Source organism: Bombus flavifrons, chromosome 11 (genome assembly GCF_040668555.2).
Source record: "Bombus flavifrons isolate JBK064 chromosome 11, iyBomFlav1_principal, whole genome shotgun sequence".
NCBI lineage: Eukaryota > Metazoa > Arthropoda > Insecta > Hymenoptera > Apidae > Bombus > Bombus flavifrons.
The window spans coordinates 13,236,256-13,251,511 of record NC_138452.1 but is presented as its reverse complement, the minus strand read 5'-3'; the positions used below and the strand labels follow the sequence as shown (position 1 = coordinate 13,251,511).

Below are 15,256 nucleotides of genomic sequence, written 5' to 3'. Positions count from 1 at the left end.
TTATTTGTAAAAACGAAATTATTCGTAATAATTTCAACGTTCAAAATAAGGGAAAAGTTTAGGTGGGACGTGCCTCCGTAATTTTTTTCACCTGACATTGAACGTTTCAAATTTCGGTTAATGTTTCCTGTAAAGAAATTTCTTTTCTTCGCGAAGAAAGATTATCTTGGAGAACACTAGCGTAATTTAGCGACGACAATGCGATTTTCTTAAGCAATTTTCACGGATAGCTGTTTCACAGAGAGATTCCATCTTCGATCGATCCATGATTTTTACGGGCCACGCGAGGAGTGATTCAGTTTCGGCCATCTTTCGTTATTTAATTATTTAATGCAGTTCAAGAGCGTCGAAACGATGCTCTCAGTCTTTGGATGATACTATATCTAACGTACTACATACAGTTATATTATATACATATATACGAATATACGATTACCTATACAAATACATGGGCCGTATTTTAATACTTTATATATATATATAAAGTATATAATCATATATAATATGCGGTCGTATATGTATATGCATATGCATATGTATATGTATATGTATATGTATATGTATATGTATATATACACGAATGCATATCGATAATCGTTTCGTTCGATACACATTGTCCTTGGTATAAATACGAATCACTGGAGGCTTCCACCGAGGCTGTTGGTGCTAGTTGTCGAGCGCTCGTTATTACGTATTCGCAAAATCGATTCTACCAGATTTTTATACGTTATCGATCTTCCTCGAGACTGAAACGATGGAAACGAAAAGTTTGATCTATCGTAACTTAACGTTCCTTTTTTTATTACGCAGCAATAAATAGTTCGCGATATCGTTGTCACAAGAGATGTAACTTTAAGCAACAGATAGAGGTAAAAATTAGATATTTGTAAAGAAGAGTAAAAGTAAAACGCTATATATTGTAATTCCTTCTTTCGAAGTATAATCGTAGTAGATAGTTTCGAAATTTTAGACAACAACTTTCCCTGTGAACATTTTAGACACGCTCTGCGAAAAAATCTATGTGACTCTGTGTATCTCTTACTTTATTATTATCTTCGTTTTCCTTTGTTCGATTATCTTTACCGCGTCTGTCTACACTGCGAAGAACATAAGAAAGAGTACTAAAAGTACTAACGTCTGACTAGCGAAATATAAAGACGAATTAAACAAAGTTTTCTAATTTAATCGCGTGAAACATCGAAGATGTTCATCGAAGAACGGCTACCACGATCTTAATCTCGTTGCAAAACGTTAACGCAACTGACTACGCGAAAACTACGAACGAAATCTGACATTGGCTGCTATCTCGAAGTATAGCGTACCATTGAGCATGATCCAGGCTCGCTACATAACGCACCTGTAAATTCAATTCCAGCACAGGATCTTCTCGTGTTCCCTTACTTATTGCTCGCTACGTGACGTTCTCCGTGATAAAAGAATTTTTCCGTCCGCTTAATCTACGCGATTACGGTTTACGAATAACTTACGACAGCTAATATCGTTACAGAATAATAACGATACTAATCATAATAGAGTATGTCGTCTTATAATACAGGTGTGATGGGTGGTCAACGCGATTTCATGATTTAATTTATCCTCGGTATGGAGTCCCTGAGCGATGGATTTTTAAGTGGATTTACAAATTGTCGATGGGTGGCGATCGAAAGAAGGATCTGATGATAATGTGCTGGCACGGTGGGGGCCGCTCTTCAAGCCGGATGTAGCGTTCTTAACTGCGGATGATGGTAGAGGTAAATGGTGAATGTGACCAAAGCGAAAATCAAGCTGAAAGAGTCCTTGTTCGACGCCGCAGCGGAATCTTCGTAATCATCCTCTTCGTTTCCGCTGGTTTCTTTGCGGCCTCGTAACTTTAGATCTGCAAGAGGAAATCACGATACTCTTACGGCGGCGTGTACAAATTGATTCGATGAAAATAGTTTAACGTAAGGTGTTTCGTTTATTTCATTTTTATTTGTTACGAATAACATCCGATTCGGAGAAGAAACGCGCCTTTGCTTCAAAAATGAGAAATTTCGAAAATATTAAAGAGAACGCGTAGAGCAGAGTCTTTGAATACGATATAATTGCTGAATTTATATTACGATATATTACGATATAATAACGATACGTTATTTTCTTAATTAGATTCATTAACATTGACGAAAAGAACAACATTTATTTGTAGAACCGAATGAAACGTCGTTTTTCTCATTTCTCTAAAGGTAAAAAGAGAAACAAGTATTTCCACTGTTATTAGCTTTATAGCAGATACAAACGAGATACGAGTATATACACGTGTATGTGTATATCTCATCCGATATATTGCATAATATCAAGCGTATGTAATTAATAATGATAAGCGTTATAGAGATGAATCGTTTACGAAATACACGAGCGTATCTGAGACGATTTACCTCTTTCTTTCAGCATGTCTTGGTTTCCTTCGAATATATCGTTTCTCGAATTGTGCCTTAATTTCCCTGTAACAATATCGATGTTTATCAGATAAATCGTATCGAGTCGTGACGTCTTATCGAGATACGAGAATTTAAACAATCCTGTAAACACGGCACGGCATTTACCGTTCTAAAAAAAAAAAAAAAAAAATATGTCCTTCAGAATGGAATACACGCTATATCTCTAACGTATTACAGATTGTAATATAAATTGCTTCCTTTATCGTTTTATTATCTTTTTGTCTTTTTCAACCTTTCAAGATATTCTGCGTTCCATACTCTAGTTTGTCGTCCATTTCTCCTCAAAGAAGAACAAATAGGTGAGAGAGAAAAAGGAATCGTTGCATTTTTATCCGGTTTTTTCAAGTAAACAGCTTGAACCAGCGTTGACGTTAAATACGAATGAAAATGGAAAATGGAAAACCGTGGTTGCCTTTTCGCTGCAACCGGAAAATCGATCGGACGTTTTGTCGAAGTTCAAATCTAAGTTCGTTTGTCACAGTGAAAAATGCATCTTACAGCTGCCTATTTTCTCAAGTAACGAGGGAAGAAGTTAAGAACAGGAGGTGGTTGCGAAACGACAGGATAAACTAACGTAGATCGACGCAACGATCGAGAAATAATTGGCACGTTCCTTCGTGCCTTGATAAAAGATTCTCGCTAAATTCTCACTCATTTAAAACTTCCTTGTATTCTCTTTCATGTTGTTCGATCCACTCCACATATTTCTTTTCGTTTGTTTTAATATTTTTATCCGCGAATCGAATAAAACAAAATCGAATAAAAGGTCAAAGAATAAACAGGATACAAGTTCATTGGCATTTTCCAAAGAAGATACGTTTTGCGTTAAATTTTATCATTTCTCTGTTCTAAACGCTAAACAAAATTATCGGCCATGTTTTTCCGCGAAAAATCAGTGAACGCTATAGAGTATGCGGGAGTTTGCTGGAGGAAAGAAAATTTATTTTTTATATTAATCCATTTTATCTATCGGATGTACGTATCGACTATGATTTTCGGCTGATCTTGAATATAGAAATTGCAAACGGTGCTAGGACCATACGTGCTGTTTTTCTTTGTAAATTGTCTCTTTATAAATCATCGAAGCGATACCTATCGGCATCGATACAACGTTTCAAAGCGAGCAATCGTCAATCGCTATTCTCTTCCAATTGCTTCTGGCATCAGCGGGAATTCTAATTGGGAGATTTCATTGTCTCGTGGCAAGAGCTAACGCGATTAATCTTTTCGAGGGCTTGATCTATGCGCGAGTACGTTTTTCATGTCTTTATAAAGATGGTGAACGAATAGCGCAGAAATAATCTTAAAAAACTGGCCTCTGCACGACTACCTCCGCCACGTTTCAGCTCCATCGATTTTTTGGCTTTTATACGAGGAAAGCGAAAAGCAACTTTTATCGCCGAGTCTTTTCACATATGCACGTTGACGAAACTGTATCGTCAAGGATACCGGTGTATATTCATCCACTGTTTCATCTAGTCTCGTTATTTGTATCACTGGTTTTTCCTATCGCGTCTAATGCCAAACGTCCCTGTAAATAGATTCAGATTCAGAATTCAGATTTCAGGCTTAATTATATAGAATTGTTTTTAGGCCGCTATCTTTCGGAAATCTAAAATTTTTTACGTTTTTCTAATTATCTGATTATCTAAATCGATCGTCGTGTTTTCTATAAAACCAGCGAGTGTTCCGCTGCTTAGGAATCCAATCTACATAAAGTAAATTCGCCAATTCCAATTCCATCTTTGTCGAAAGAAAATAATTAAAGCAAAGAAATTAAAGTAGAGCAAAGAAATGAAATGTACTTAACGCCTATGGACGTTCATAGGACGTTCGAGCTACCGAAAGCCGATCGCGAAATCGAAGCTTGGCTTAGACATCGAACGTTTAATAGTTGAATAGCAGCGCGTCACATTTCATTCTCGTGATTTTGTTCGTTGGTAATACTGCGATATTTGCTCTAAATCCCGAAGCAGGTACTCGTGCAGAGAAGAGTGGACAGAGTTCAATAAAGTTGACCTATGGCTCGAAACGGCTCTATAAATCTTCCATCGAACGCAACGTCGCCTCTCAATCTGTTAGCATCAAAATATTTTGCATATATCGATTTCCGGCCTTCGAGTGTACACGCAAATGCGGCTGGACACTGAGCCAATAATAAATCCTGGATTTTTCATTACAATAGAACAGAGAGAGAGAGTATGAGAGAGTATTCATGAAATGGAAAAGTGAATGGTATCCCTTGTTGTTAAGAAACATGCCTATCGAGTATTGAATTCAAATCGATCGAAGCAAATTAATAGAGATGAAATTAATCACCCGAATATTAATAAAAGAATTTCAATCTTAACAAGTGATCGAGCAAGTATAAATATCCAAAAAATATTCATATAATTAACGACATTACACTTTTTCGATCGATATACATAAATATATACGCGTATATACGCTTAGATAGTACATAATTTACAGATAAATACACAATGTTGACTAAATATAATAATTTAGTAATAAATTTACATCGATTTACGATGGATTACAACTTGAATATTAACTAGGAAAAACAATGAGCTTTTACTCCCTGTGTAATTATATGAAATAGCGTTCTCAAGAGGTTATTTAAACATACCCGAATTATAAATCATCCAGTAGGTACGAGATTATGAAAATGAAGAAATCCTTCCATTGTTCATTTTTCAAAGAAAATCCCTGAGAAAATGTAAATGTGGTATAAATGAAAAGAAGCTCCGTACGGAACTGGTTCAAAGGGAAAGAAGATAATAGACATAAAGGTATATCGGGTGATATAGCTGAGGGAAGTTGCATATGTGTGTGTATATATATATGTTGTAATATTACAAATTTATGTAAATTTAAATGTACAAAAATGCATAGAACGCGTAATAATATACGATAACAATAATATACGATACTATACAAAGTATCCAAAGTAAGATTTTTTACAATATTTAGAGACTGAAACTAATCTGTGCTTGGATTTTACTATTTTTTAATCGATCGCGTTCGTAAAACTATGTATTTGCGCGAACATCCGCAGCCTAGTAATTCTACGTTAGGATACGATTAACCGCAAAGTATTTTAATACAACATTCGTACATACTCCTCCGTATTTAAAATTTTGACCAATAAAATATGACTCCAACTATGATGGAACGTACGATGAAAAGTCGAAGCACGCGCAAACTATTTTAACGAGTCGGAAATTTTTGTGTTCGCGTTATATACGAAATAAAAATTTCAAAACGGTTATTTCTACATCTTTCGATTAGAACTATTTTTCTTGATGTTTTCGATATTGGTTAGAACGATATTTGAAATATTTGAAAATCAAACTTAAAAGTCAGTTTCGTGAGATTTATTTGTACGAAGTAGAATCTCGTGTTCTGCATGAACTGTTAAAATACCATGATACGATACAATCTCAATTTGTAGGGTATAATTTTCAATACCGTTACGCGTAGTATTTCTTTGTACGATCAAAATTTTATCCAGTCATAATTCTTCGTATTTGCGCACATTTATATTTCTTTCGAATATTCTCCAGCATTATGAAGTGCTGAAAAAAATATTCTCTGCAAGAGGTAGTTTAAAAAACACGGCCGAATTTAGTTGCTCCGGGTAGAAATCGCGAATAATGTCGTCCAAAGTTGTTCAGAAACTAGCGATAGAATGCGCAACTATTCATACGCATTGTTCGAGTTGATGACTATCGACACTATTGACGATAATTTGTTGTAAATACCAAAACGGTCGATCTACGAATATTTCGGTTATATAAAAGTGTAGTTCGTCCGTTACACAAGTTTTATTATTATTGAGAAATGAACGAACACCTCTTACTAAAATGCTCGATATTAGTTGAAACGGTATATTTGAAATATTTAAAACTGATTTCGCAAGTTTTATTGCTATTTAATACAGTTACGTGCTATATGTTATGTTCGGGCAAGGTACACGTATAAAAAGTTATCGTTAGATTTTTCTAAACAGATAGAAATATACAGAAATATGTATACCACAGATACGTTAAAAAAGCGAAAGAAAGAAATTCTTCCATCGAATATTTTATTCTTCGTTTACGATTTAACTTCCGCCATCGTACTAAATTAATCCAATTTTTCCCCTAAATTTTCCTCTATCCCATGAATTTCAAACATTACGTAGCATTTTATTTTAAACGTTGCGCGAATTCTAGTAATGGCTTTGGAATTATTTATTAGAGGGAAAATTGAGAAAATTGATTATACCGTAACTTTTTCAACATCGAATATCCACAAGATATATTTTAAATGTAAATATAGAAAGGTATAATAGAGAGAATCGACGTTTTATCGAAAAGTATAAAACTTGGATGAAGAAGCTATTATAAACCACGTAAGAATTTATAATTCATATGAGATAGAACGTTGAATATTCGTAGGATTTTCGGAAATTTGCGCGTGTATTGAAAAACGAACTGGAAGTTTAGCAAAAGCCTGGCATTCTGCTCGTAGGGAAAAGGGTTTGATGAACAAGGTGTAAGTTCAAAATGGCATTCAACCGTGGCTTTTTATAGAGGCGTTCTTCTAAACGTCTAGCTCCTCTGAAACGGGTTCTATCGACTTTTGTACGTCTTTTTCGCAACCAGCTGCCTGTCGAAAGCAAATGAGATGGTGAGCTTGTAAATCTGACACGGCGGTTCCTATTCATTCACGATTTCACACAGAAATGGTTCCGTCTCGACTTGAAAAACGAGCGTCGTGATCATGTTGAACCTGAACTGTCCTTGGAGAGACTTTCAAGAGTTACACGTACAGATCTCTGTGAATTTTTCGCAGCAAAATCCGACTTTGCCAACGTTTGTATTTCACAGAGACTTAACGCGTAAACATCGAGTAAAATAAAATTTTAAGATGGGTTTATACCAGGTTCGTCGAAGTGTCCTGCCATTTTTATTCCCTTAAAGTCTGTATCTCTACGGATTGACCTATCAAAGTATCGAATATATTTCCTCGAAATTTCGTCACATAGTTTCGTAATGATTTCAGGCTGTCTAAGAATGATTGTGAAAACTGCCTCTAGTCGCAAGTTTTCTTATCTGTAATTGCAAATACAAGACGCACTTTGTTATTTCAACAACGGATGATTTGTTCAGCGATATTAGATGCTTCGCTTTTATCTATAGCTTGTACTTTCATCGTTCGGACAGAGATATAGACTTAACCGCGACTTGTGAAATGTAAATATAATAAGGAAAATGACCGGTAATAGAATTTTTCGATCGATCTAACGTATGAAAGAAACGTTATATCTTGACGCGTCCTGTCCATTTATATGCCCGAGTTTGGTTCAAGTGTTACAACGCCATACATTTGCAACGAAATAGGCGTGTATCTGCAAAGTTGTGGTTCGTGGCTTTAAAGCAAACAATAGGGTCGAGATACAGCGATAGAGTGACCAAACGATATCGTGGGATTTATCCTTCGATAGCCTTAAACGGCCAATTCAATTTACACACAGAGGATACTAGTACGTTTTATACAGCTACGAAGGATACTGACATCGGACGGTGTACCAACGGTTAACAAAATCGATATCGAAGGTGACGCCAGTAGAGTACACGTTGCACGGATATAAAAGTGTCGATTTGTTTACCAGAAATCGACAAAGCTTAGTAACACGATTGCTAACTGACAAACAATCGTCGAACGGCATCTGACTATGGTCGAATAACCTCGTTTGTTTGCTTCCACGATAAACGAATCCGACGTAATCGAAACATATTTTAGTATTAAATCGGTAAGCGATGCGAATTAGGTAAATGGAGGCGCATTTCCGCCGCGTTTGACAGTTACGCATCGCGAAATGAAACGTAGCTATAACTACTACTACTCGCGAATATTTTATTCTATACCATAATCATATTATTAACCGTGAAATAAATAGTTTCACGCGAGTTAATCGCGAAGCATAAAAAACGCGTGGAAAGTTGGAAATATTCGAGAAACTTGTAATAAAAATGTATTTACGCAAAAAGTATACTGGTATTTTATCCAATGAAGTTGTCACTGTGTATACCGCGTTGTCACTGTGATATTACGCGAGACAAATACGAACGCTGAAATTCCTTTGATATCTTTGTTCTTCTGCAAGCGTTCGATCAACGTCAAACGCGAAGAAATAAACAAACAGAAAAAGGAAATTTAATCGAGTTACTCGGTTCATCGGAGTTGGTGAAAAAACGAAATGTTACCGCGCTGTGCATGGTAAACGTAATAAAGTTGGGTCGACAAAGTTCGGACAATTTCGGACCAGTTATTACCTTACAAAACTAATCCACGTGGATTCGATCCACATTACCGCTGGTGATGCTATCCTGTGGCTCATCAGAGGAAAGGCAATTTTATTTTCGAAACTGACACGCGATTATCCCAGGGCGAAATAAGCTTTGATGGGGGCCACGTCGGTGAAAGCAAGGGACTCGTGTCTAGCTTTTGTAGAGGTTGTGATTCAAGAGAATATCCGTTGAGTGGATTGGCATGCACAAACCAGACACTCGATCTAATTAATCAGCGACCCGTTATTTCATCGCAAGTACGTTACGCTGCATCATTCGGAAAGTACTACTCGACACAAAGCGAGCAATAACACAGCGAGCGATTTCTGGCTTGCGTGTCGAGCATAAAAAATAAAGCACCACCGCGGACGATCTGGATTCTCTGAGACTGACAAAAAAAAAAAAGGAAAAAAAGGAAAAAAAGAAAAAATAAAACAGAAAGAAAGAAAGAAAGGAAGAAAAAAAGCAACATACCGAACGGAATAATAACAAGTAGATTTCGAAATCGTTAATCCAGCAAGTGTTGCCTTCCGTGATAAAAATGCGATATTATTTGGAAAATGTATCGTGCGTGGAAAGTCGTGCGACAAAAGGGATATCGAAGTATAAGATATACGTACGTATCTTTTCTATTATAACGAAATTAAAAACTTCATTCTATACCGATAAATATCGTTTAAAGCAACATTTTGAACCAATTATACGTTTTAATCAATTGTAATGCGAGAACGGTAAAATTACTGTAATTGAGCAAAAAATTACCGAGCTTGTTGGAAGAGTTCGCAAAGTAACAATTTATTGGAATTTTAATATTACCAGAGATTGACGATAAGAAATCCCATTTGCGTTTCAAATTGTGTCGTGATTATGTTTGAACCAACTAATGCATTAACACCACTCCAAATTGATTCTATTCCCTAACCAACTATTTGGATTACTGATAATTTGTTCCCGATTTAAAGGCATGCTTGTACGTGTACATGTATTAATATAGCGAGGCTAATGCTCGGAAATAGTTCGAGTAATTAATAAACGTAACGTTTAGTGTTATGTTTATTAAGTTATATAAACTTTGAACAAAATTTCGCCGAGATAAATTTTTCTAAATCGATTTAGTGGCAAATTTGCGGCAAGGATAATTTCTAAATGTATATCACATACATTTAGAATTGCCCCTGGATCTTATTATTATTGCCTTCGATCTTATCATCGTACTATCTTACAAACTATGATTCTCAAATAAATAATATTCGCGGCGAAGAGAAATAAAATGTAAACTACGGATTTACCTTTGTATTTTGTATTACTACCAGTAGAGTTCGAAGATGTTATTGCTAAAACATATGGAAAAGATACATTATAATTATTTTATTAAATTATTTATACTAAAATATATATACAACCAGATACGATGATTAGGTCAGACGAAACGTCTTATTGTTAGATACATATATGGCTATATATTGGGATATTCGGGTGCTAATATTTTAAGGCGTAACGAGTATAAACAACAGCGGAGAATTTTAGAAAAACATACAAGATTGAACTTTAGAGAATAGAATATTATTGCGTAAACGTTATACATTGTCGTTGTATAAATAAATTCGGAAGATTTTATCTCTTTCCGTAGAATTTAAAGATCTCGTGTAACTACGACTTTAAGTAAAAAGAGCTGTTTGTCGCGATAGGATACGAATATTATAAAATAACGATATAAAATATAAAAGATCACATCATATTCTTCGATATCGACTGACCAAACGATACGTACTGGATGATCGGAAACCAAGTTTCACGACCGTCGGATCGATGGAGAATACTTTCAACGGTATAATTCTGTAATTTCTAATAAAAAGCAGGATAACTTCAAAATTGTAGTAAAAAAAAAAAAAGATAAAATTTGTTATCGTGATATTACGGTGAAGTAATGAAATCTGGTTTTTAGAAGAAACGCGTTGAGAACACGGAGAGATTATTCTGATAAAATTTTATATCACGACAAAGCTACCGTTACGAGGTATTTAAAGAGTTTAACAAAAGGCTTCAACTAGGAAGTAATTTTCGATGAGTTTCCTTAAGCGTGGTTGTTTTAACGAGATGAGCCGGCCGCTCGTCTTACTATAGGCTGAAAAATCGCCTGCAAAATCCAGAAAATTTTATCGACATTTTTTATTCATGTACGATTTAAGATTGAAATAACGTTTTACTTTATTAGCAGTAAAATCGCTTCTATTTGTAAAAATAACGTGACCTTTTCGTCGTTCTAAAGAATATAGTTGTCGAAAAGAAATTAAAGCGGCGTTCAGACGATACGTATTTTTAAATAAAGATTTGTTGCGAGTTCGGTAAAATTTTGTTTCCGTATACAGGCAGTGTACAGGTAGTGTTATACGAATGTTGGAAGAATACATAATTATACTCACGATAAACTTTGATGGTGCCATCGGTGTCTCCTAACGCATTTCTAGAGACACACTTGTACGATCCAAAATCGGATGGACTGACGGAACTTATCGTTAATTTCATATGAACTTTATACGCGTTGTCCAATAGTACAGGCTCGTATTTCCCTCCTGAAAGAAATTATAATCCTGTCAATTCATGAATCGATGTCGACATTAATTACCATTGAAATTATATCGCTTTATTATTTTGACACGTTATTAAAATAGAAGTCTACATACACCTGACGCGGATCTTATTCTTCATTCCACGTTAAATAAAGAATATATTAATAAATTTTATTGTAGTTTATTAAACTTTATTGCAGTTTAATGAAAAGTATTGTATTCAAATTTGAAATTGCGATATTTTGCGAATCCTATAAAATATTTTACAAAATATTACATAAATATCGAAATTCCGATTACGATCACTATTACGTTTAAAATTATTAAATCGAATAGGTAATTTTATTACATATAAATCGATATATTGATTAGGATGAAGTAGAGTAACGATAAAATATATGTACGAAGACGAATTACTTAGGGATGAAGTTGACGTTAAATATGTACGTATCAACAAAACGCGATTAAATGGATTAAAATTTGTAATTTGCTTTAACGAGATAAGTATCATGCGTCGGAATCGAAGTTAGTAAAATGTCGATAATATTGTAAAACTTGTCTAAATACGTTATCTCTATGATGATAACAAATCATCGAGCATTTGAGTTTCGTGCAAAAAATGTCCATATCGAATTTGTTACGTTTTTACATGTATTACGTATGAAAAGAAAAGAAACTTTGTATTTTTGTGTTTTTGTATTTTGGTGCAAATTCACGTACCCTCTCGAAGCGATTCAAATTGCCTTCGATAACGTAGTATGTTAGACGATCGTGCAAATTTTTAATAAGCAAAATCTAGTGTATCGTCTTGTGGAATGGCGAGTGTCGCGCGTGTTACGGTTTCGTATCTAACGAGTATTTCATCGCTGTGTATCAAACGTGTTCGGTTGCAATTAAAAGCTTTAGTTTTTCTTTTTTTTTTTTTTTTTTGCGAAACAACCCGTTTAGATTTCTAGACGGTCATGAAATAAAACATCTACACACCGTAATTTACAGAGAAAAGTTCAGTTCTTTAATTGGTGGGCGCTAAAACGATGGAAAAGCGAAATGTATTTAAACGACTGATATTTTTTGCCGCTTGGCACCGCTTATAAAAACTGTTTACAGGATGGTTATCTCGCACATTTACAGCATAGCAGTTTCTTTAAGTCGTGAAAACAGCATAGTAAAATGTTGATTCTTTGTTGAAAGAAATTTAATAGCAGATTATGCTTTGTACATTTCATTCGTTACTCTATATTTTCCTTAATTTGCGCTTTCATTTTCATTCTACGCGGTTGAGCGCGACCGTGTGTTCCTTTTCCTTGTATTATTACGTTCGATAGTAAACATTGTTACAAGCATAATTTAGAGGAATTTCTACTTATACCTAATATTCTATATATTTTCATATTGTTGTCGGGCCAAGGTACCGACTGTACTGTACGTAGACCATCGTACGATGAACTTAAAAAGTTCGTAATGTTGCGATTACGAGAAAGTATAAAAAATAAGTCAGTTTATAAATCGTATCATCGATTATCATCGGCAAATTACGATCATAAAATCGGCGGGTTAATTCCGTTTCTAACGAAACACTGGCGCCTCGTAACCACGTGGTCATCTTAAAATGACGACAAGTCGTGACGATCGATCCGACAGATAATAAATAACTCTTCGCTCGCCGTTTTTTTTTTTTTTTACGGAAATGGTCGTGTACCGTGCAAAACGAGTATAGAAATTTCAGCGTCTTTCGAACGAACGTCACAATAGTTCAATCAGTTTGAAAGATGGGCCAGCTTATTTTAGTATTCGTCGTGCAGCAGTCTAAGTTAACGTGATTTCTGTTTAGATCGACACCATTCACGGACGTTTCCGTTCTCCGACTCGTAAGATTCGAGATTCTATCGAACGATGGTAGCTATCTTACGCGAATAGAAAGGCTACGTGGATGCAAAGCGAAATAATGAAAGGAAAGTACGATTGCGAGGTGAATAACTACCGGCAATGTCCACGATTCAGTTTCGAATGGTTAAAAACAGTTTGCTATTTGGGAATCTCTTTGAGAATCTCGAATGAATTTTACGTTTACCGAGCCGGATAACCGAATTCTACAATCGCAATGACGATGCCTCGAACCATGCTTCGATAAGCACGAACGATCATTTTCCGAGAATAAGCTAAATATTTTCTGCTAAGTAACGATTATTATCGTCGTTCGCATTCGAATTATCGTAGTAGCGTCAATTTTCGTCCGTATAAAGAACAAGTAAAACGAAAATCGACCAGATGCTACGGAAAAGTTATACATAGAAAGCTGTAGATAAAAATGTCAAAGCGCAAGTAGTAGAAATAAAAGGAAAGAAACGAATTTCTTATTCGTTCCAATGATAAGTTCTAAGGTAAAGTATCGATTAAAACTGTAATTACAGCGAGAGGCATTTAGGCTTTTGGAATATTTCGATTTTTGAATTATTTGATATACGAAGCTCCTATGTTTGAAATTCATATTTACGCAAGAAAATATTAAGCGAGGAGAACATGTACATCGACAAAAATTGCTTGTACTTGTATTGAATTGAATTCACTTGACAAAGAGATCGGTTCAACGCTGTTAGCGCTATCGGCACCTGGCAAATTAACACGTATCGTGCTCAAATCTCTCGATCTTTTATCCTTGATACTTCATCGACTTTAAAAAATGCGCAGTAAAAAAAAAAAAAAAAAATATGACGCATCATCGAGCATAACGACGGTGGAAATTGTGTAGCAACCAGATTGTGGCATCGAAATTCACGTTGCAAGTATTACTATTGCCTTCGATACGGATGCAAATATCATCAACAAGGTTATCGACGTAATAACGACAGCGGAAAAGGGCACACGTTGACGCTTCGGTCTTCATATACATACACGCATCCTCGACTCTTCTCATAAATGCCAGATGAAATCATGTTATACTTCTAACGTCCTGCTTCGACTCTCATGCATTATTCAAAAGCTAATTCTGTTCGAACAACCCACTGAAAGCTAAATCAGACGAAACATTTGGTTAGGCGCGTGATGTATCAGCCGGATAAACGCATTAGACAGTCGATTCGGTTTTTCAATCGACGCATCAATCCATATACATGTAAAGAGGTTTCCAAGTCGATTGTAAAGTTGCAGAGAATATTTCAAAGTATCGGGAAATTATATGTAACATAAACTGTGTAGAGCGAAAACGGAATTAAACTGTACCATAATCATTGCATAACAATCTACTAATAATATCAGCGAATGTACAAGTTAGAAATTATTGGTTATCTAGGCTTTTCAGTTGCAATTTTCCAATTCTATATCGATGATCAAATTTCTGCTAATTCGTAGAATTTAATTTCTTTTATTACTAAATTTATCGTCGTTATAGAACAAGATTTATCAATACCGATACTTTGTAACTGGCTAGTTGTAAATTTACGTCGATAATATTATTTCAATTGTGCAAGTTAGGGCCCACATACATACCTGCATATACAGTGAATAACAAAAGCATAGACCGACTACTACGATGTACAGAGCATAGATTATTTATCTAAATTTCTTTCATCAAAAACCATGACATTTTCGGTTTTTATTTCATAATACTTGTCTCGTGTTTATCGTGGCCGACATAGATCGACTCTCGTTAATACCGAAATTCTAGCAAAACCAACGGTTCAAAACATTCAGAGTACACTGAAAAAATACAAAAAATTGGTGTAATTCGAATGGACGACCGGAAGATCGATCGAGTATCTGACGATGGAAGTGGCAATTGAAAGAAAATAAATTCGGCCAGCATGGAGGTTGCTGACGCACGATCTTACACACAGTTAGGAAAGGATGGACTTGCAAAATGTATTTGACGGAA

General features: G+C 35.3%; 1 protein-coding gene across 2 annotated transcripts in view; it reads right to left on the bottom strand.

Moving 5' to 3' along the window:
* Positions 1-501: 501 nt before the first annotated feature.
* The window catches only part of LOC138185117 (lachesin), a 255,046-nt gene continuing 240,291 nt past the window's right edge, over positions 502-15,256 (bottom strand). The window contains exons 7-10 of one of the 2 annotated variants that reach the window (XM_069123807.1): positions 11,239-11,388; positions 10,105-10,149; positions 2,415-2,480; positions 502-1,876 (exon numbers count right to left, since the gene is read on the bottom strand). In XM_069123807.1, the coding sequence (XP_068979908.1) occupies positions 1,710-1,876; positions 2,415-2,480; positions 10,105-10,149; positions 11,239-11,388 (428 nt within the window). In that variant the 3' untranslated portion in view covers positions 502-1,709. The remainder of the gene's footprint in view (positions 1,877-2,414; positions 2,481-10,104; positions 10,150-11,238; positions 11,389-15,256) is intronic. The other variant, XM_069123808.1, reaches the window with a different exon arrangement.